Source organism: Watersipora subatra, chromosome 8, assembly GCF_963576615.1.
Source record: "Watersipora subatra chromosome 8, tzWatSuba1.1, whole genome shotgun sequence".
In the NCBI taxonomy this organism is placed as follows: Eukaryota; Metazoa; Bryozoa; class Gymnolaemata; order Cheilostomatida; family Watersiporidae; genus Watersipora; species Watersipora subatra.
Window position 1 is genome coordinate 11916937 of NC_088715.1, and position 22581 is coordinate 11939517.

The 22581-nt window shown below is 32.6% G+C and overlaps 1 protein-coding gene across 1 annotated transcript; it reads right to left on the reverse strand.

The window, feature by feature from the left end:
- Nucleotides 1-7249: 7249 nt before the first annotated feature.
- LOC137402296 (uncharacterized) lies at nt 7250-22200 on the reverse strand. Its single transcript, XM_068088794.1, has 8 exons — nt 22037-22200; nt 20376-20532; nt 19490-19718; nt 19043-19233; nt 14050-14220; nt 11592-11700; nt 8956-9690; nt 7250-7398 (listed from the first exon to the last, which is right to left on the reverse strand). Exons 1-8 carry the CDS (start codon nt 22198-22200, stop codon nt 7250-7252), a joined length of 1905 nt encoding a protein of 634 aa, XP_067944895.1.
- Nucleotides 22201-22581: the final 381 nt, after the last annotated feature.

Below are 22581 nucleotides of genomic sequence, written 5' to 3' on the forward strand. Positions count from 1 at the left end.
ACCATGTTGTATTATTGTACATTATACTTTAACATAATATGGTGCCATATAGTTTTGCATTACATTATATGTTAAATCAGAAACAAGTTTTAAATGTTGAATAAGAAAGTTTGTGGATGTTAAATAAAATAAGGTTTCTGTATAGACTTTTTATTACCAGAGTGATGTCAGCATTCATTTAGTCATAGCATAATTTTATAGCATTATACCAGTATCCAAGCGGTCTAGTGCCCTGTTGGATATTCAATACAATTAGTACTGTTATTTCTAGACTACATACGGTGGCTGATTAGTACAGATGTTAGAGTGTCAGGTTGGTAAGCTGGATGTCAGGAACTTGAGTGTCCACAATGCAAAATCTTTTTGACCAAATAGGATTTTAGATCTAGAGTGAAACTCACATTATTATATTAATTATGGGCCTAAACAAAAAACCTTTTTGTTGATTTTATCAGAAAGTATCTGTAAGTATTTTTGAAATTTGAGATGGATTTTTTGTTTGAGATGATTTGCTTGTTAGAATGCTTTTAAAGTGAAATTGTTAAAATGTTTATTTATGTTCATATTATGTTATACTATTATTATGGTAATCTCATGTACTGTAAGAGATTGTCAGGCAAGTCGAAAAATCATAGATAATACCTATGTACACAATTATTTGGCCAAATTTAATGTAGCTAACTGAAGAATTTTTTATAGCGTCAGGAAACGCTAAGGAGATGACATCACAATCATAAAAGTTTCGAAAAAACACAGCGAATTTCAGCAAATCAAAACAAAATTGTTTTACAGTTCTCTGGGCTAAACCCATAAAAATCATGCAATTTTGAAAACTTTCAAAAACCTGTGATAGCATCATATCTATCGAGCCCTCTTTCATCATCATTTTGAGACTCAGAGCAATCTGCAAAAATATAATTAGTAACATATATTTCATCATCTGCACCCCAATCATTCATTACATGCCAATAACAAGTTATTTACATTTCTTTACAATATTGTTCTAGTAAACTTGTTATTATAATGAAGGAAGCAGGTTATTTCAAATCTGTTCAAACATATGTATGATTGTTAGTCTAGTATAATGTGCAAGAATCAATTTGATTGGTTTACGCTGTTACTTGAAAACTACTTTTGTAAACAGGAGCGTGTGGATGCCTCAATACCAGCCATTAAGGTTCAAGGGGTTAAACATACATTCTGTAAAAAGGGACAAATTTAGACAACTTACAAATAAGTTTCCTTAGCTATAACGGCCACTCGGAATGTATCTCGTTTAGCAGTTGGTGAGCCTCTGTATAGATTATATATGTATAGCTTCCTGCTAGACTAATATCAGCTGCTGCGATAACTACCTTATTTTACCTTGATGTGTTTTCTCTCTTAGTTGATTGTAATGACAGCTAATGGTACTGTTAGAGCATTTACAAGTTTTCAATAGAACTTTTCTAATTATTTTTATCTACATTTTAGAATCTTTCTTTAGAACATGCAGTGAATAAAAACTGTGAAAACATATTTAATGCTTGCAGAAAATAATGAGTTAGAAAAAATAAACTTTATTGAATATTTAGTACATTGTTTGTCGGCTTTTTTTCTTTTTCATTGCAAGCGTGTTGTTGGAGGAAAATAAAATATTTGTTTTTGATTAACTTTCTGTCTGAAGAATGTTTTAAAACTTCGTATCCTGCTTGAATTTTTGTTTGCATGAATTAAGTAGGGTAGTCATGTCACATTTTTTTTTCAAAAATCTGGCTCCAAAAATAATTTTTCAAATTAATTGTAATAGTTCAATAATAATGAGCGCAAATTTTAGTTTTTTAGTCACAAATGATTTACTATTTTACAGGTAATTTAGTTCTTAAAGTGAATTCATGTTTAAATATAATAATTATTCATTTCTCTATAAAACATAAATAACCACGTTTCCTTATAACACTCTAGTAGTCAGTTTACCACAATCATGAATAACGATTGCAAATGATAAAAGACTGTCAATACTTTTTGATCAATTTACTGAAGTTGAGTGTGAGTTTATCTTTTGTCTTTGTAAAAAGAGGTAAGGTTGTTCTAAGGGACAAAGTGAAAGCCAAACTTTGTTCATGATCTGCTATAATTGGTTCTTGTGACAAAAATCATCTACAGATTTGTATTCCTTGACCAAAATTTCTTGCTCATGATTTGCGAGAGAAACAATTGAGGTTGGGTCCTTTCCTTACACCACCACTAGTCTTTAAGGGACCCCAACTACAAACCTACTGATCATATGTCATACAAATACAATTATTCCACTACACTAAATAGTAGTGGATTAGCAGAAGCTCTAAAGTTGGTCTAGCGAGCTGAGTATCATGAGTTTGAATCCTGTAGGATGTAATCTTTGTTCCAGCTTTAAATTATTACTTCAGACAAGTGAACACAGCTCTTAATTTAGGGAAAATTATAGTTAGAACAACTCCACCAAGCTGTGCATATATAAAACTTTGATCAAGTAATCATGTTTTATATTATCACACTAAACACTTATCATGGGTAGTGATTAGAGTGCTTCGAAAAAACTACATTATACCGGTCTTGAACTTACGACACCCACAACCTACCTACTGTGCCAATCTGACCACCATCTATTAGTCTCTTTATAGTAATAGCCCTAATTTATAATAATTCCCTTTTAGTTGAAGATTTATAAGAGCGGACGACCTGCTGCTTAGTTAATGTGAGAAAGCAACTCCAAGGATTGCTCGGATCAAATATCAACTTTTTAACATGTATTTTTTATTTAAATGTGCCGTGGCCTATCGGATTTGAAACTTAATCACGTGTCTTCACATGCATTCAGGGCAGTTGCTTTCCTTCACTGCTTTCAATGAAAGTTTTCATGAATTGTTGTTATGCAAGCAATTTAAACAGACAATCCTGAGGAATTCCATACTCACTGATAGTTATCAATGAAGTTAGGTGTATCTATGAGTAAAATTACTGCATAATAATATAATTTGTCTCCCTTAAAATTTCTAATCTTGTGCGTTTCACAAAACAAAGTTACTATTTTTTCCAATTAAGTTGTTATGAGTTATTTTATGTTCCACTAGGTAAAATTATAGCGATTATATTGGTTTAATTACTGCTACAACAACCAATAAACTGGTCATTCTTCACTTGATGTAGGATTATTAGACACTGAGAACACAACTCCTAAACACTGTTCATATAAAGTTTGATATACATGTAGAACCAGAAATTAATATATGGCATGGTTAGAGTATAGAATCATTTGAAAAGTTGATTGCTTTTTAGGCTAATATAAATGTATCTTTTAGCACTGGCTCAGTATTATAAGGACTAGGAGTAATCCTGATACCTGCTCTGCAGTAGACCAATGACTTTCCAGGACCTAATGTCGTCTACTGTAATGGTTATGTCTACTACCCATTCCTTTGAAAACTGTCTTAAGTAAAATTATTCTTCTATATGCATCGATGGGTATTAATTCCAATTTGTGTAAAAACAACCCTGTTTACTGTTTGGATCTCAGACTCTACTTACCATTGTAACACACAATAACAGCCTTGCACTGGCAGTGAACAAGGTAGAGATTCAATGTTTTATATGCTTTAAAACCTTAACATATATGGATATTGTCACATATTCTTTATAATGAATCATTATTACTTCATGCAGTTATGTAATTTTTTGATTTTATATGTTATAATCGTTATAAGTTTATGCAGTTATATCATTCTTCAGGATTTTATGTTATAACTGTTGTATTCTGGACCCAATATTTTCGTAACAGTTCAATGTAAGTTATTTAATTTATCTTACATCTCAAAAATACCTAATTAAAAATAATTCAAAAAGGCTTAAGTTTGTTTCTCTCTTTTCCACTTTTGTACCTTTTACTATGGAATCAAACTGATGTGATATAAAAATGGTCTTAATTCGAGATTTTTATTTTAATTGATAAACTCCGGTTTTGCTGGCGAGTTTGAATTCTTACTTTTCATAAAAATTATAAAAACTTGAAACTATTTTTCACTTATCCTTGAAAGATTGCATGTTAACTATCCACCTTTTAATTATACACTTTCATTTCGACTCTAAAAATCATTTTAAAGAGCTTTTAATGCAAAAAGTTTATTAGATCTAGGTAAGTCCTTTTATTTTGTAACATGCCTTGAATATGTGTATAGTTTTTGTCGAACTCAAAAACTTCATTTAATGGGATTCTGGTGAAGATTGATTTCACTAATTTTGTTCTATATTTCTTTAAACTGTGAAACCTGTAAAGTTAAAATACAGAATAGTACAAGATATAAGTATGGATATGGCATGATAAACTTGAAATTATATATCAAATTACTAATTAACAATAGCGTAATATTTATAATGTGTAAAACAATAATAATGTATAAAAGAAAAGCTAACCTGTTCTCTGATAATCCCATTTAGATTTGATTCCGTGTATTTGTATCTAGTATGCTATCTGTTTGTTTGCCTTGCTAAGTTCAACTGTTTGCCATAAAAATACTATCCAAGTTGCTTATTACCCGAACCCATCGTGATGGGCCTGGTAGGCATCAGGCAATCAGTGCAGCAAATCTAACCCACAAGAAGTGTGGTGACCTCAGACTCAAGGCAAAACCACAGAGGGCCAGTAGGGCAACAACAAAACAAAGGGCTCTAGCACACCTTGCTCAATCTTAACAATATGATTTGTTTATTTGAAAGGTGCAATTGCCCTCAATTGCATGAGTGAATAGCTATGACTGTTGTTACAACTTTCTAACTGTTTGAAGATATACTTAGGGTGAGACGAATCAGTTGACCTTCTTGTTGAATTTATGTTAGGATAACTCCCGATTTATCCAAAATTATTTGCTGAAGCCATTCACAATAACTGGCAAAAAAACATTTAATAATTATTAATTAAATGCATAAAAAGTTTCCTTTCTAAAACTAAACTATTTAAACTAGAAACTATCAGTATTCTTATCCTTTTGTTCTTGTAATGTTTTATTATCAATTTTATTATTGTACTTGTTGCTCCAGATAGTCAAACTATGTCCTGCCTTTTAAGATTTTGTTCTTATACATGTTAAACTAAGGCTTATGTTCAAATATTCATTATATTTTGATGTTTGTATTGTTGGAAGTCAGAAGATAAATGTATTGGTAATATTTTAGTCTGCCATATTTTATTTTGGTCTGTATCACAGGTTAAGATGTCTTCCATGATACTAATGTTAAACAAATATTAAAAGTTTCATGTATTCTTTCTCAAACACAATTGTTAACACTTATATATATATGTATATATGTTTATACTGTCTATGTTACAAAACTAGTAATATTTACAAGATTTTATCAGGAAGTAATTTCTATCGATTGCAATTGCTTTTGATGTTTGAAGTCATCTTATTGCCAGAATGGTTTAACCCTTTCAGTCGCATCCATGTACAAATTCAGCTATCGGCTTAGTGCAGCCATTTTACCCTAAACTGCCGATATTGCTTCATGATATGTATACAATTTTTTTTCCATTTCAAAATCCACCTAGATCATTTTTTGTAACATATTTTATTTTTCCAATATTTTAACTAGCACTGCTATGCAAAAAATTCAATATATCTTTACTTTGTGTGATGATAAAGCTATGTGAAGCAATCGCTACAAAGCTAAGATGACCCTCAACAATGTTCCTTGCTCTTACAAAACTATTACTTTCACCACTATCAAGTCACTGCTGCTACTTTAATTATCTGTATAATCTCAAAAATCTAAATCTGAATTGGCTAAAATGTCATCAACGTAATTAATTCCCTGTTTTCTGACTCGCGCGCGGTACTTAATGAACTCACACAAAAATATTTTGGTTTTAGGTTAGTAGTTGTCAAACAAAAGTTTCAAATTGCTTCGTTATTTTAGGCTAATTTTATCGAGATATCTTCAGACAACATTGTCAATATCATGAAAGTCCTAAAGACCGTGGGTCATGTTGTCAACGAATGATAAAATGAAGTTACTATGCCATTGCTGAGAAAGTCGCAATAATGTGTCTACGGCACTCGACCATAGAAAACACATTTATGCGTCTTTATGGCATCGAAAGGGTTAAGAGTAAAATCAACCAAGCAAGATTGCATATAAAACTTGTTGAACCACAATGTTCAAATGGTTGAGTCGGTGTGCGCATGTGCGCGTGTATGTGTGTACATACATATGAGGCATGCGTGCGTGTATGTGTGTACTTTCACGCTTGTGTACATGCGCGTGCAAGCATGTATGTGAATACGTGCAAGTGTGTGTGCGCATATATGTAAAAAAATAGGTGTGCGAGTGTGTGCATGTGGAGATGTTTGTACATGCATGCACGTGCACACATTTAATTGTATAATATGCACTCTGTGTGTGCCCACAGACGCACAAAAAGTTCTACCAAAGTTTCTATAGTTTCAAATTAAAGATTATTTCGCTAGTGCTTTTTTAAACCAATGATTATCTGAAAATATTAACGTGGTTTTAAAATTAATTGAGGAATGAGTAGAATACATACCAGCTATAAACTAGTACTTTATATAATAAGTTAGACAGAGTGATTGTTAGCAGGTCTGAGTATCTTGTCGTAGTGCTAACAATTATTGCATAGATTATCAACTCCTTTTAGGCTTGTGCTGACATTAGCTACCATGGCCTTGTACATGTCTATCCATGTCTATGAAAATGTCCATGTTTTTGCATTCAAATTATAAATGAAAATGAATTCTACATTATCTGGTGATATGCAACAAAATAGAAATAAAAAATGGAGGTAAACACCATACAAGAATCTTATTCAAAATCATCCTTAAAATATGATATGTATATCAGCCTCATTGGTAATGTATAATTTGATGACCACAAAAATATACTAACTTCATGTGCAAATGTGCATTTAATTTTGGAACACAGGTATCACGCTTTAAAGAAAACCATGATGTAAAACCAAACAATTGGCATATTCTCATCACTTTAACAAAAGAAGACTGAGGCAACACAACAGAAAGTATAGTTGTACTTCAAACAGCACTACATCTGAATAAGCAGTTTAAGATCATACAGTCAGCCATTTAGCTAAGAAAGTTGATAGAAGATAAAATATGATGATAATAATAATGATACTGTTAGTATAACTTCACTGAAGAGTAGTCAGTCTTGATGAAATCTGATCATGAACATTGTTATATGATTATTAATAAGAATGCGGTCCTCATTTCTCACTCAGTTTATAGAAGAGCACTTTATTAGTCCAATACTGAGGTACAACCAAGGTGTTACCGGTACCACTCAGGCTATGGATAGGGTCATAGAAACTGTAGGTAGAAATACCATCACCTCTCATCATTGATACTATCTCACCTGTAATGAAAGTATATGAATACCTTAATTATTATTACTGTACAATCATCACATCCACACTTGTTATATACTTGTATAGACAATTACTAAAGAGAGAGTACCTGACAACATTTTTATTAAAAAGCTAATAAAAATCTAATTAAACATAATATTGTAAGTGATAACAAACAAGCTCACATTTTGCTATAATAAGATACGATAAGTTGCCGGTTCTCTTTGTAGGAAGATCAACAAAGATTTAGCTATGGTTACAATTTGAATTGCAAAGATAAACCATGATGATACAATTTAATAAACTGATCAATTCAAGAAACTAGAGCTTATGGAAGAGAGCCCTCTTGAGCAAGCAACCTAATCTAGCTAGAAAGTAGTAACGTCAGAAAGCAACATACAGCTGCCAAATACTGGACTTGGCTGAGTCATTTATTGTAACTATCTTCCCTGGCACACCTTTTATATAACTGCTATAGATGTTACTGAAACATTCATTTGTATAATTGTTTTAATTCTTTCCAAGACTCTTTTGCAGCCAAAATTGCCATAAGATGATGTTCATACTCTCATTAGAATTTACTGTAAATTCACTAACTTATTTGAAAATCTAACTTTTGTTGGTGACAACACTAATTTATTCAACCATCAAAAATATATTAGTGAAAACATCTGCTAATTATATATAAAATTAAAAGGAAATGCTTCAAATGAAACTTTAGCCAAGAGCGTCTATAAAAATAAATGAAAAATAAGAATAAACCCAATAAAATGCTAATAAATAGAACAAGTTTTTATTGTCAGTTGTTAATTTTTATCACTAAAGATATGTTAAAATTTATATTAAGGTGTAAGTCAAGAATTCACTGTAACCTTTAGGCAAAAACCTAAAGCTGGTACCTGAGCCATAGCGGCTCTGCTCAATAAGTAATTTGAGAACTTTCATTTGGACGGTTGCCAAGTTTACTAGAAGAAAGTTGACACATTTTTGTGTGCGCTTGTTCAAACCTATATGTAATGCAACCTGTCATTACGAGGAACAGAATGATGTACCAGTCAATACTAGACTCTGTCTGTTAATATGGTAATATTAGTATTAAATACAATAATCATGACTTCAGTGTTGTATACTCATCATTACAAGGAGAACTGATCTTGACAGAACCACTTAATAACCACTTTGTATTGTATTATTAGTTTAGTGAGCTTTTTAATCATATTAAATTATAAATAGGTAATTATGTATCAAATATCTAACATACTGTGTTGCTTTTAAACTAGTTACAAATAATATATTACATCTCACATTATCAACTTTGGAAAACAAGCAAAGGAGATATCAATGATCTTTTACTCAATTTGACTATGATAACATATTGTAATTTAATTTTTAACATCATACATAAAGTGATCAAGGGTTTAAAGATACTTATACCAGGATTTGAAAATTTTTTATAATAGAACAAATTCTGGCAGAAACATTTTACTAAATTATGAAATACTCCATAAGCTGACATGACACTCTCAATAAATGTTACTAACCAGCACCTCATACATACAACTTACCTGTAGCATAGCTGAGGGTGTAGATGATATTGCTGTTGTATGCAGCTACCTGTATGTAGTCTCCATAGCACACCAGACCTTGTGGAGGGTCAGGATGGGTGAAAGTCCACATGACATTCCTACTGGTGATGTTAAATCTGAAGACTTTCTTTGTCTCAAAGCCAGCTATGATGACATCATCACCATGTCCAGTGCATATCGTGACCTCACTATTACTCAAAAGGGGGCAGCTGATGTTACGCAGAGTTCTACCAGTGAGAGAATAAATAGTTAGTCTCTTGTTAGGAGGATCAGCAACCACCACATTACCTGCTGCTACAGTCAGCATACTACAGAAATAGTCATGATAAGGGTGCTGCCAAGTTGTGATCACTCGTCCTGACAGGTCATAGACACTTACTGTGCGGGGCTCACTATAAAACAAGATGTATAGTCTGTTCTCATGGAGGCTGATGGACTCAACATCACCAGAAGTAGAGATGAATGAGTTATGCAGCTTGTAGTTGCTATCAATTCTACTGACTGTACCATTATGCAATCCTACATATGTAACTCCTTCATGCTGACATACTGATACAGGCCATGCTGGTAGTTCTATGGATTTGTGTAGAGTTAGAGACTTTGGAGGACGGGATAAATGAAGTTGAGGTTGTTGAGGAACTACAGGGTGCTGGCTACTGTTAACTACTATGGCATCAGCTGAAACAATCTTCAACTCAATCTCACGCTTTTCACCTAAAATATTAATAATATAATAACATAATGACATGCTTACAAGGTGTAACAAAATATTAGTATTTTGGCAGCACAGTACAACATCCTAGAAAAGAGTAAAGACAGATTACCTAATTACTCATTTAGTTTAAATAATTAAGACTTGATTACTCATAGGCTCAAATCATCGACGAGAGACATGAAAAAGTTTAACATATTAAATTGTGTAATATGAAAATAATAATAATAATAATGGAAATACAGATTCTTTTAATAACTGACTAAAATTTAGAGGAGCTAAAATTTGTGGATTGGCAAAATGTAAGTTATATACATCAAGATACTCTAACAGTGTTTTTATGATGTTTTAGCCTCAGAGCAGATCATGCATCTAGAGACTGGCTAACAATTACTAGCTTAGCGCACAAAAACTTTTAACAGTGTCTCTAATCTATTTTAGTCTGAGAGTAACGCTTGTATGTAGAGACTGTACAATTTTTATTAGCTATACACGCAAAGATATTAAAACAATATGTATTTATGTATTATCCTAGCCTGAGAGTAGAGAATGCATATCTCTGCATTTTGATTGTGTTTATCATTTCTGTTAATTTACAGGCAAATATAGTATAAATTGTAAGATTTGTTAATTATTAAAAGATGGAAAGAGAAAATATCACATATTTTACTCTACACTTATTTTTAACATAAATCATATATTCCTATTTAGTTAATGCAAATATGTGAATAGGTCAATTGCTGCTTTTCTTCCAGTAGCCATTGTTGGCTCAACCGTGTCCTACTTTTAACACCTGCACGATTTGCTGCCTAACTTGACTTGTTATATTGAGAATGTATAGCTCAGAGCCGTATATTTTCACAGAGTCCCAGACAGAAAAGGGAAACAGAAACGCTTGTTTTAAAACAACACCGACCGACATACTGATATATAATGGAATATTTTTGCCTCGCTCTCAATCTCACTTTTTTGCATTCACTATATTTTTATAAAAAAACTATTTGTAGTTTCTTGTAGCAAATTTTGTCCTCGTTCAAATGGTGTATAATTAAGCTGGAACGAAACCAAGGAATGCAGGGTCGGGCCAGACTCAGGGTCAGCACTGAGGGCCAAGATCGAGTCGGGCCGGGTCAGCACGGGCGATTTTTTATTCATTTAAGGTTAAGAGATAGTTCTATTACAGCCTAATGTTGTTCAAATGGTGTATAATACAATCAATTTCAGAGCGACTGCCAATGGGGTAATTTTTGTTGGTTAGTGTCGAGGTCCTCTCCATTATAGCCTATATAAAAATAGTAGGCATGTCTTGTTTTTTCAGAATCGTGGAAGTTCCGTTATACGCTTCCGTTAACCGCGAAACTTTGTAAAGTTATACAGCTCTGTACTGTCAGAGTAATATAGCTTCACAAAGTCTTGCGACTTGAACCGAAAACAAAAATGTCTAATTCCTAACAAACCCGATCAACTTGCTGATATCTAATGGAACATCCGTACCTCGCTCTCAATACCGCTATCTTTTGCATTTACTTCCCCCTTTTACAAAAACGTTATTATTAGCTTTTTGTAGGAAACTTTTTTTTCTTTCAAATGGTTCATAATACAACAATCAACTTTAAAGCAACTGCCAGTGCGAGTAGATTTTGTTGGTTAATGTTGCGGCCTCTCCATTATAAGTTATATAAAAATAGTAGGCGCGGCCAGTTTGTTGGGAATCGAGCGAGCTCCCATATACGCTTCTTTGGTCACGGGACTCTGAAACTATACGGCTCTGATAGAGCTAACATATCTTTGAATGCAATGCACCTTCAAAGAAATTACCAAAGATAGTTTCTTTACTTGTACATATAACAATTTTACTCTAAGACTACAAGTGTCATCATTTATTTTTATTCTTTTAGCATACCTGTTCGCCTTAATTGGAGTTGTCCTCCTACTTCCAGTCTAGGCAACTCTTCCCCAATAAATTTGTCCATTTGTTCCTTCAGCTCTTTGAACCATCTCACGATGTCATCCTATATGTTCAATGGGTTAAAAACTGGTATAACCTTGACATAGACCAACAGCATGTGCATAAGCTATTGTAACAAAGCTAGAATTGTGGCTTATAGCAGATAATACATTATTCAGGTTTTTAGCTAATTAGCATAGCTTACGAATATACAAGAAGGTTAAACTGTTTGTTCATGGAACATATCCACTTTGTGTTGATTTTATTGAACTTGACTGATTTTTCTTGATCTTTTAAAAACATTAACATATTCAAGGCTGTTATAATATAATATTTTGTAACCTACTAAACGGGAGTATTTACTAAATATTTTTCTACAAGTACAAAATTTAAACAGTGTAAACGATAATAAAAACTTATTTGTATAAAACTTATTTTTTTATTTAACACATACAACGTATAACATGGTAACTTCTAAATTTCATACCATGATAAACTTTTAAATTTTATATCATGAAAAGCATGTTGACGCGTAGTTCAAATGAATTAAAAAATACAAAAAGAGTTCATGAAAGTGTTTGTATACATAAGGTTACTGTTGCAGAGAAAGCTCGTAGTACTTGAAGTTTTCATGAAAGATTCTTGTACCTCTTGGTACCTCTTGGTACAAGCGTAAAAATAATGTTGTACATGACTTTATCAGCCCTTTACTCTCCACAGAAAGTATCAGATAACCCAACAAACCAAGTGTTGATTCAATATAATATATTTATTTATAAGTTGAAGCAGAAACAAGCATACTGGATGCATTAAGACTACTCAAACTTTAAATCATTTCTATATATCCCATAAAAGGTCTAATCGTATGCCACCTCTATTTGACAGCCACTATGAGAGAATGGTTGAAAAATAGAGCGCCATGGCATTGAATTAGAGGTTTTACAGTATGTCATTCTTCAATAGGTTCCACCCCTTTTGTTCATGATAGCTCTCAGTACGCTCAGCTTATTGATAGCCGTGACTCCTGCCCTAATAAGAAAATTCTGTCTGACTATGCCAGTGCTCACACAGTTGGCCCCTCCAGCTCAGACAACAGTGTTCTAACATAACAATATGTTAAATCTTTGTTGTACGATACTTTGTCTGACCAAATGAAATGGAAATGTAGGGGCATTTCCTGATCCAGAGAATACAGTCGCTCGAACGAAAAACATTTAGCTTTGACAGATTTGCCCAAACCAGAAATAACAGGTGTAACAGGACATTTGAAATTAAAAGAGAACATTTGAGAATAATAAATAAAGAAAATTGTAATGGCAAAAACAGCTTTGGAAAAAATTGAAAAAACCACGAAAAGGAATAATAATTAATACACAGATGAACCCTTGTCATATGATTTTAAATAGCATTACTGTTGGCGTCAGACAAAGATTTCTTTTAGATGAGTATAGAAACTCATAGTAATTATCTAATGCCAATAATCCCTGGTAAAAATCATCAAAGTTTCATATGCACACTGTTTATATTAAAAAGTAGCAATATAATAATGTGTTAATTGTAGTAACTATAGTTACCTACAGTAACTTTAGTGTATTTAGTGTGTTTAGCGTTGTGAGCTTCAATAAAATCTTACGTTACAATAAGGAGTTCTTTCCTTTAAGACAGACATATAACATAAATGCTAAATTTAATTTAAATTATATTATCGTAGTAACCTTTAAGTTAAATCTAAGTTTTAATATGTACTTTACTACACTTCAACTTTGTCTTCAGCTAAAATGTTATTACTACTCTGTTTCCAGGTTAGTTGATACTATAAGTAATAACGAATAATGCTGAAATGAGAGACCAAGCGAGCTATCTCTTTCAAACGTTGCTGGAGGAGATTCAGCAAAAAGCCTATTTGTATCTTCATTATTTCGATATATTCAGCAATATGAACTTGAAAAACTCAAAATTTATTTTGATATCGTAACGCAAAAAAATGTCAGATAGTGAAGAAAAAAACATTGTGTTGCACATGACAAAGCAAAAACTTTGTATAACATTGTCATTATGCACTACACACCGTAGGAATTTAGTATGAAGGCGATTTTTCGTTGCAAAAAAACTTACCCCTATAACTGGACAGAAGAATGAGGACAGACAAACACTGAGATTTATATATAAACAAAGTTACCAGCCATGTTATAAGTAATAATACGTATGTAGAGAATGGTATGATGTCGTGACCTTTCATTTACAACTTCAGTATTAGATACCTCTCTATAAGGACTAACAAGACAAGAAAAAAAAGACTAACATGTATTTTTCAAAAACTTTGATGAACAAATGGAAATACAATTCCAGCCTTTAATTGAACGGCACCTCCATAATAGTTCTACTATTAATAGATATTCAACTTTTTACTTACTGGTGGAGAATGTTTGATTTTAGTCTCCAACATTTCTCTGTGATTTCTGAGACTTCTCCAATTTTCAAGGACCACATCCTCCAGAAAATCAGTAATTTGTACTTTAGACTTCTGCCTGTTCTCAAGCACCTTCTTCTCTATTTCATCATACTGTTCCTTTAATGAGTTTATCTACAGTCATGGTCAAATTTGATACAAAAATGAAAATAAACGGTACACAAAAATGTTTTTCTATCCACCATATAAACGGCAATCGCTGTCTGTCTGTCTGCGTGTGTGTATATGTGTGTATGTGTCCGCCTTATAGAGTACCGTACTTTTCGGACTATTAGCCGCTACTAGGTATCTAGAGCGCATTAACGGGAATCTCCGGTTAGTGCGCCTCTATACATAATCTATTCATCGTTTGCCATTTTCACACAAAATTTACATAATAATTTCAACTCTATGGCTCTTTTTAGCTTCATGACACGCGATGCTTTTTTGTCCTCCACATATTAGTGCTAATTCTTTTTCGGCAAAACGATATCAACAATAGGCTCTCTCGATATTAGAATTTGGCGATTAACTTTATTAACTCTATGAAACATGATGCCAATTTTGTGAACCTTTAATTCTGGCATTTCTTAAGGTTCAATAGCTATATCGCTGTTAAGGTCACTACTTTTCACGTGGACAATCGTATTATCTTGAGTGGGAATAGCATCTAGATTCGCTCACCTTCGATCAGACAAAGACGCTATAATATTTTACTTTTACATAACATATTGTCATACCAGTATCGTCGTATTCAGAGTTTTGATGGATAGCTGTTGTTGGAACTGTAACTTTTTTATACACACACTTTTATGCCAGAATTTTCATTACTAACTCAACATATTCACAAATTTTATTTTGTTTTCTCAGTTTGTATTAATTGTATCATTACCGAATCGTCTCATATAGTAATCGTAGCAAAACAGACTCAATTTAGCTATTACTTGCTCATTATTTCACCATTACATCTAAACCCTTTTGTATTCATTTTATTTTTAAAATTTATTTGACCTGGGCGGAAATTTTTACTCATGATATGAAGTTTAAAAGTTGTTTGACAAAGTAAGTTTGAAAACCTTTACAGTTGTTTTAGGTAGAATGGCAAATGTTGTTATATGTTAAATACAAATCAATTTTCTGTTCAGTTTTTTTATTACCCGGGCAACGCTGGGTTGTACAACTAGATGTATTAGCTTACACATATTTCCTTTTAAACCTAACCAATTAGTTTTTCGTAATTAGTTTTACATTTTACAACCAACATTTGTAAGATTACGGCATGATTTGTCGTGTAAGATTGCAAGTATCAGTTATTCTCCACTCTCTTATATTTACATACATTTACATACTTTGAGAAATATATATATGTATATATATATATATATATATATATATATATATATATATATATATATATATATATATATATATATATATATATATATATATATATATATATATATATATATATATATATATATAGATAGATAACTTTTAATACAGAAGATATTTATACAGAAGATACATAACTTTAAATTCTCTTATTACATTTATAAACTTCTTATGACTTTTGAATTTATAATATAAGTTTTTTAAAGTTTGTTTCATTGTTGTTATTATTTCAACTTGCATTCTTTTAAACATAAATTGAGTATCGCGTTTGAAGTTAAAACATTATTCGTTTTCCTATCACTGTTATTATTACTTGATTAGTTTCCAATCTTTATTATTAATATTATTCTTTTATTCAACCATTTTTGGCAGACATTGCACTAATAAAATTTCAACTACAAAATACTATAATATTATGTCATATTTTTTAGTATCATCGTATTCAAAGAATTGATGAATAGTTTCCGGTGGGACAGTAACCTTTTTATACCCACACACTTCTATGCAAGAATTGTTATTACTAATTCAACATATTCACAAATTTTTTTTTAAGTTTGTAATAATTGTATCATTACCGTATTATCTTTATGGTAATTGTTGCAAAGCCGACTTAATTTAGCTATTACTTGCTAATTATTTGAAATTTACATCTAATCTCTTTTACAATTGTTTTTTTAATTTATTAGACAGGCAGAAAACCATTTTCTCATGATATGAATTTTGAAAGTTACAGTTGTTTGACAAAGTTTGATAAACTTTACAGTTGTTTTTATTTTCTCCTAAATTATTTCAACTACCCAAAGCCCTTTACTCATGATAGTTTAACTATCATGTTTGTTTATGTTACCTATGTAGTTTTAATGTTAGAATGGCAAGTTTCGTTATATATGTTAAATACAAATGAATTTTCTGTGCAGAGACTATTTTATTACCCGGGTACAAGTACAGCTTATGGTGTAAAATGTTTAAAAAATACTTTACCAAATTTGTTTTCTCGCCTTGAAGCGGATTAAAATTTACATTATTTAATTTCAATGGAAAGATTGTTTTGGATCTCGAACTTTTGGAACTGATTATGTTCGAGAAATGAAGTTCCACTATACGTTATCAAAATATATCGGTTGCTGAAAGTTATGAAATTTTAAATTTAAAGTGGTTTGAAAACCTTTACAGTTGTTTTATTTTCTCTCCTAATTTATTTCAACTACACAAAACACTTCTTTCATGATGTGTAGTTTGAAAGTCAGAATGGCAAATGTTGTTTTATGTTAAATACAAATCAATTTTCGGTGCAAAGACTCTTTTTACTACTCGGGCAACGCCGGGTAATACTGCTAGGCTTAGGGCCGTGGCATCACTCGGGATGTGGGGGAGACCTTTTTCGCCCCGAGTACAGCGAGTCTCCAGGCGCGTCTTTCCGGATGAATGAGTTGGCGAGTGCGAGACGATTGATTGCAAAGCAATTGAGTGCTAGGCGATTGATTGCGAGTGCAAGGCGATTGGTTGCAAGACGATTGGTTGTGAGTGCAAGGTGATTGATTGCAAGGCAAGTGGCAGGTGATTGCAAGGTGAGTGCAAGGCGATTGGTTGTGAGGCGATTGATTGCGAGGCGATTGATTGCGAGGAGCGCAGGCCGATTGATTGCAAGGCGGGTGGGGGCCGATTGATTGCAAGGCAATTGATTGCGAGTACAAACCAATTGATTGCAAGGCGAGTGCAAGAGAGCGATTGTCAACTGCTTGGCAGGTAAAGACTAGTCAGCCGAGGCTCAGCGGCAGAAATGCGCCTTCGTCAACTGCAAACATAGACGTGTATGAACGGATGCATGAATCTACACACATGAATCTAAAATATTTACTAGATTTTGCACGCATCTAGCTGTAAGACACATTGCAGAGTTCTATTGTTCTCACCAACATTGACATGTATATGTGCATACATACTCTGAGCAGGACAACAATTTCAGTAGACTACATATTTGGAGTTGTTTCACAGTATGAAAGACAACTCTCGATAAACCTTATGCTGCACGTGAATCTGCTCCTGTAGGCGGGTAATGCAGCTAGTATATATATATATATATATAATTTAAATTCACTTTCTATTAAAGCAGTTCGAAGGTATATTGAGTTAGTTTTAACCTGAATAAAATTAATTTGCTTTCTACTCACTATTATAATAGTAATGACACCACTATTAAATAAATGATGTCATCACTGTAGTTACATGCAGAACCCGAAGTTTCATAATATCCTGTGTAATAATTTGATGCATTATTGTTACAGCCACCTTGATAATATTAATCCTATGCATAGAGGTCTCCACCACTTTCTATATTATCTCTATGTTACAGCTGTAGATGATTCTAAGCGACATATTACACAAACAATTTATATTATTACACATACATGTATGTATAATTCAGCAAATGTATAAGTGTTGATTTACTCAACAAATTAAATTGACCCCAGTCACCCCAACATACTCAATAAAGTATGTTTACATTTGTCATCATTGCTGGCCCCATTCAGCAGCTACAACAGACACTCCTAAAAGGTGTACCTCCTATACTGTAAATTCTACATAACATAGATAGTTTATGTAAAGTATTTGCTTCAAGCTACATACAACATTTCACATGTCATAAATTAGCAAGTTGGTGTAAATTATCAAATCCAGTATAAATAATTATAATGCTGTTGCAATTACTGCATCCGAGTTAAGTGTATAATGGTGATGCTATAACTACAGTTAGCATAAATATGAAGATAAAATATCCATGCAGTTAAATATATGGATATATACAATATTTAATTTACTGTGTGAGATCATGTGTCAATAAAGTTCAGGGAATAGGTACAATTTTTCAGAACTGCTTAAATATGATTGATCAGTGCAGGCGTCAGAGTATCGATATTCCAATTTTTGGTATAGTAAAAACAGAGTTTTTGCTTTATTCTATATTAGACAGTACGAAACGTTTTTATTATTTTCATATTGCCTAATAGACCATGCTTTCTATATAAACCAAGAAAACCATTTTGAGATGCTATTGAAAGTATGCGTTCCCTATATCATTGTAGAATTACCATCGCCATGAACCATAAGCTAAGTAAAATCGAAATGAAAATGAGAAAATTTGTCGATACAAACCAATACTGCTACTGTTATTGTATGGTCATTTGCTGAAAAGGTAAAGTCGAGGTTTTTTCCTTTTGAAAGCAGAAAAGATGTGAGTTAAGGAAGATTTTTCAAATTTTTCAATTTTTATTTCGAGTGCAAATCTACCAACATAAATTTCAGGGCCAGCATACACCATGAAAGGAAATATTTTAGATATACGATGTGAGCCAACTTTACTTCTGATAGCTGTTGTACTCTTGATATAGAGAATATGTCATAATGAGACTTCTTAATTGAACCAGATTTTAATTACAAATAACTCTATAGCTCTCCCTATTCTATTATTGATGTATAAAACAGGAAACAGTAATAAGTTGAAAATGCAAGTCAAAAGGTGCAGAAAATAATTAAACACAAACATAGACTAAGATAATTAACTGACCTGCTCATCTCTCTTCTTATGAATCATATTTAGCATATCTTCAGTCTGACTGTCATATTCAGAGACCATCATAGATATTCGTTTAAACAGCACTTCAAACTGATCATCTTTAGCAGAACTCTCAGCAGATATCGTGCCTGTGAGAAGGGCTGATGCCAGGTCCTCTAATGGAAGCAAAGAATGTGTAGAACCTAAATTAAGAAGATAACTTCACATATACCAACCATACATAACAAATAACAACTATGGTAAATATTAAAAATATTTATATGCTTGTTTATACATTGTTTACTTTATTTGCAAACACAGAGAGAATACACTTGCTACAACCAAAGACAATCATTTGGTGTTCTGAGCAAATAAATATCTCACTAGATCTAATATATTGTGTCTAAAACATCTAATAACATTTAGAGACCTACAAACACCTACATTAAGTTTACATACCACTGTCACAGGTTGGCAAGTTAGGAACACACTTCAGACAGCTGAGAACATAGCAGACTCCACACCCAAGAATATATTGTTGGTCTTTATGCTTTGGGCAGCTGCTGACTTTAGCTTTTTGCTGTTGACCCAGGTACTCAACTATTGTAATCTTGTGATGTTCATCAAGTGTGTCATCATGAGACTGAAGTATAAAAGTCAAAACAATACTGTGACTTTTGACTAATATCTTATATTTTCTATTTCAAAATGGTGAGGAACAATTGTCATCAGTAAAATATTCATGTGACAATTATAAAGCTAGTTTAGAACAGATTTGTTTCAGGTTGGTTTCCCAGAGTTTATAAATTATGAGGCTTAGATAGTTATTAAGTTGCCAACACTCAATGAGTAGTTATTTAGATACAGACTAAAGCATGTTCTCTTGCTGTACATCATATTGACTCTCTAAGTTATTATTTCACAACAATATAACAAATACGGCTTTAAAACATAAGTTATCATTGTTTATAAAATCAAAAATATTAAATGGCAAAAAACCCACAATAGACCGTATTCACCATAGTTGAAGTTACTAAAGAATTGAAGTTGAAGTACACATTTTAAATTTTTTTACAAACAGCTGTTGTTTGTGAAAATAAAAAGTCCAGCCTATAAATTAAACATGAGTAAATTCTTTGATGATGAGCACAAAACTTTTTATTTCAATTCATATTACCTTCACATTGTATCTTTGTGCATTTGCATAGTAGGATACTAAAAAGCAATTTGTTATTAAAATCAGCTTGATGCAAAGTAATAATATCTACTAACAACTTCACAGAAAACTACTGCTCATACCTTATTTGAATTCTCACATAAAAATTTGAAAAGGAAACACTAGTACCTCCAAATGAGCAGGGCAGAACTTCTTAGAGCAGAAAGTACAATAGCTGATAGCTTTCTGTTTTGGTGAGCTCTTCTTTAGACAAACATCACACAGTGTCTTGTCTGTACCCAAATCATAGGATGGGAGACTGCCTGGTGGCATCTCAAACACCTGGCTGCAAACAATTAGCCATAAATGATAAACTATTGTCTACATTGGTCATACAGTGATAGGTGGTGCAATCTATGAGGCATTCTATGATAGGTGAGTCTTTTTCTAAGCTTGTATGTCGGTAATATATCAATCTAGGAATCTGCACTTGTAAAGGGCAGAGTGGGAAGGTTTTATTACCAAAATTAAAGCTGGAATAGCTGGAATATCTAAAATGTAGACATGACTACATCATTAGATTAAGAGTCAGGTCTCTGTTTTTATTAAATACCATTTGAGACAAACATACAGATTATAACATACAGGAATATTAAGGTTGTCTTTAAACTGAACAATATATTTCTACTTAGAGATAAACTTGCACACAATTTTGATAGATTTTATTAGAAGTTATTGGCAGGTTTTTATCATCTACAATTGTTATTTATGTTTCAGGTGAAATGACAGCAACAATATTTCAAGATTGAAATCGACAAATTTTGATCACTGTCTGCAATTAGTGCAATTAGAGTGAAAGTGCAATTAGAGCGAAAGTGCAATTATGACGTTCATAAGTGCAAAGAGGCAGAATAGACACACTTAACTCTGCAACTTGAAACCCTGATACTAACTATAGCCACTAATGACTTGATCAACTCTGAACAATGTAGACGGTATCAACTATAGCAATAATAGCAACTAGTTATATCATTTAGCATGATATGCCTGCTTACACAGACTATACATGCTACATAAAATACATGAAATGATATGGGAGTTAGAGTGTAATTTCAAGGACTTGATAAACCCAGCAGAGGGCAATTTTGTACATTACAGTATAAACACTTGGAAAATCAGCAGTGTAAGCTGATCCATAGTATCAACCTTATATTAAAGCACAGCTGCAGTACATAGGCAGTTCAGGATTTTGAAGAATGTACATGTGCAGTGTACATAAATTACTAGGTTTACTTCCATCTGTGTCATGGGAATAAATCTGCAGTGGATCTCAGGGAGAAATTTGTAGCAAGAATGCAGTTACAGTAGCAGTAAGTGTCAACTGCACATTAGAAAGTTGTAATTGGTTGCAAAGTTACCGTATACCATGCTTCAATTCAATTCTAGACGGTTTTTTTGGAAATTAATTTTAGTTGATTTTAGTTGTTAGTTGATGTTAGATGACAAACGGTTGACAGACGCATGACAGACGTATGACATACCGGTGACAGACGAACACTGAGATATATTAGTAAGCATTATTTAGAGCGAATACAGCTATTAACAAGGAAGTAATACATAGTGTTTGTCCCGCTGAAATGCTATTAACTATTCAAATTCTGCTATAACATGATATACCTGCTTGCAGAGACTATTCATGCTGAATGAAAAAACATGAAATGGTATAGGGGTTATAGAGCAATTTCTTTAAATTGTTAAACCCAGCAGAGGACAATTTTGTACAATTCATTATAAAAACTTGAAAAATCGGCGGTGTAAGCTAAGTTTAACCAATATATGGTGAGACTCACCCGCATCCACTGTTCCCACACAGCAGCAGGTGCTTGCTCTCATAGTAGGTGGTCAAACAGGTCATACAGTGAATATGACTGCATGGTAGCACTTTGGGGTTGACAATGGTGTCACTTTTACTGCAGCAAAATTCACACTCAACATCTGCTAGAGCTTCAGCCATTTTGATGTTTAGCTATAACAAGACCAATATTGGTTGAAATTCAGTTTTAAAAGGTGATTAAGGGTGTGTGAAGGTCTGCAGTCGAGAAAAATTAACACCTGCAAGTACCTGCTACAAATGCTAGACAACACTCAAAAACTCAACCTCAAGCTCATTACGAGAGCTGCTCAACATCTGATACAGCCTGAGCCATTATAATCTAGAAATAAAATGCACATGTCTGAGATTCATCTTACTACATATGTAGAAATACAGCATCATGGCTGAAACTTTTAGGTGCAAACTATAACAAAATTTGTGAAAGCTTTTGGTTTGAACCAATTACAAAGTTAGATGCACTTTTAAACTTTGAGTGGCATTTCATAGCCTAGCAAGCAGCAT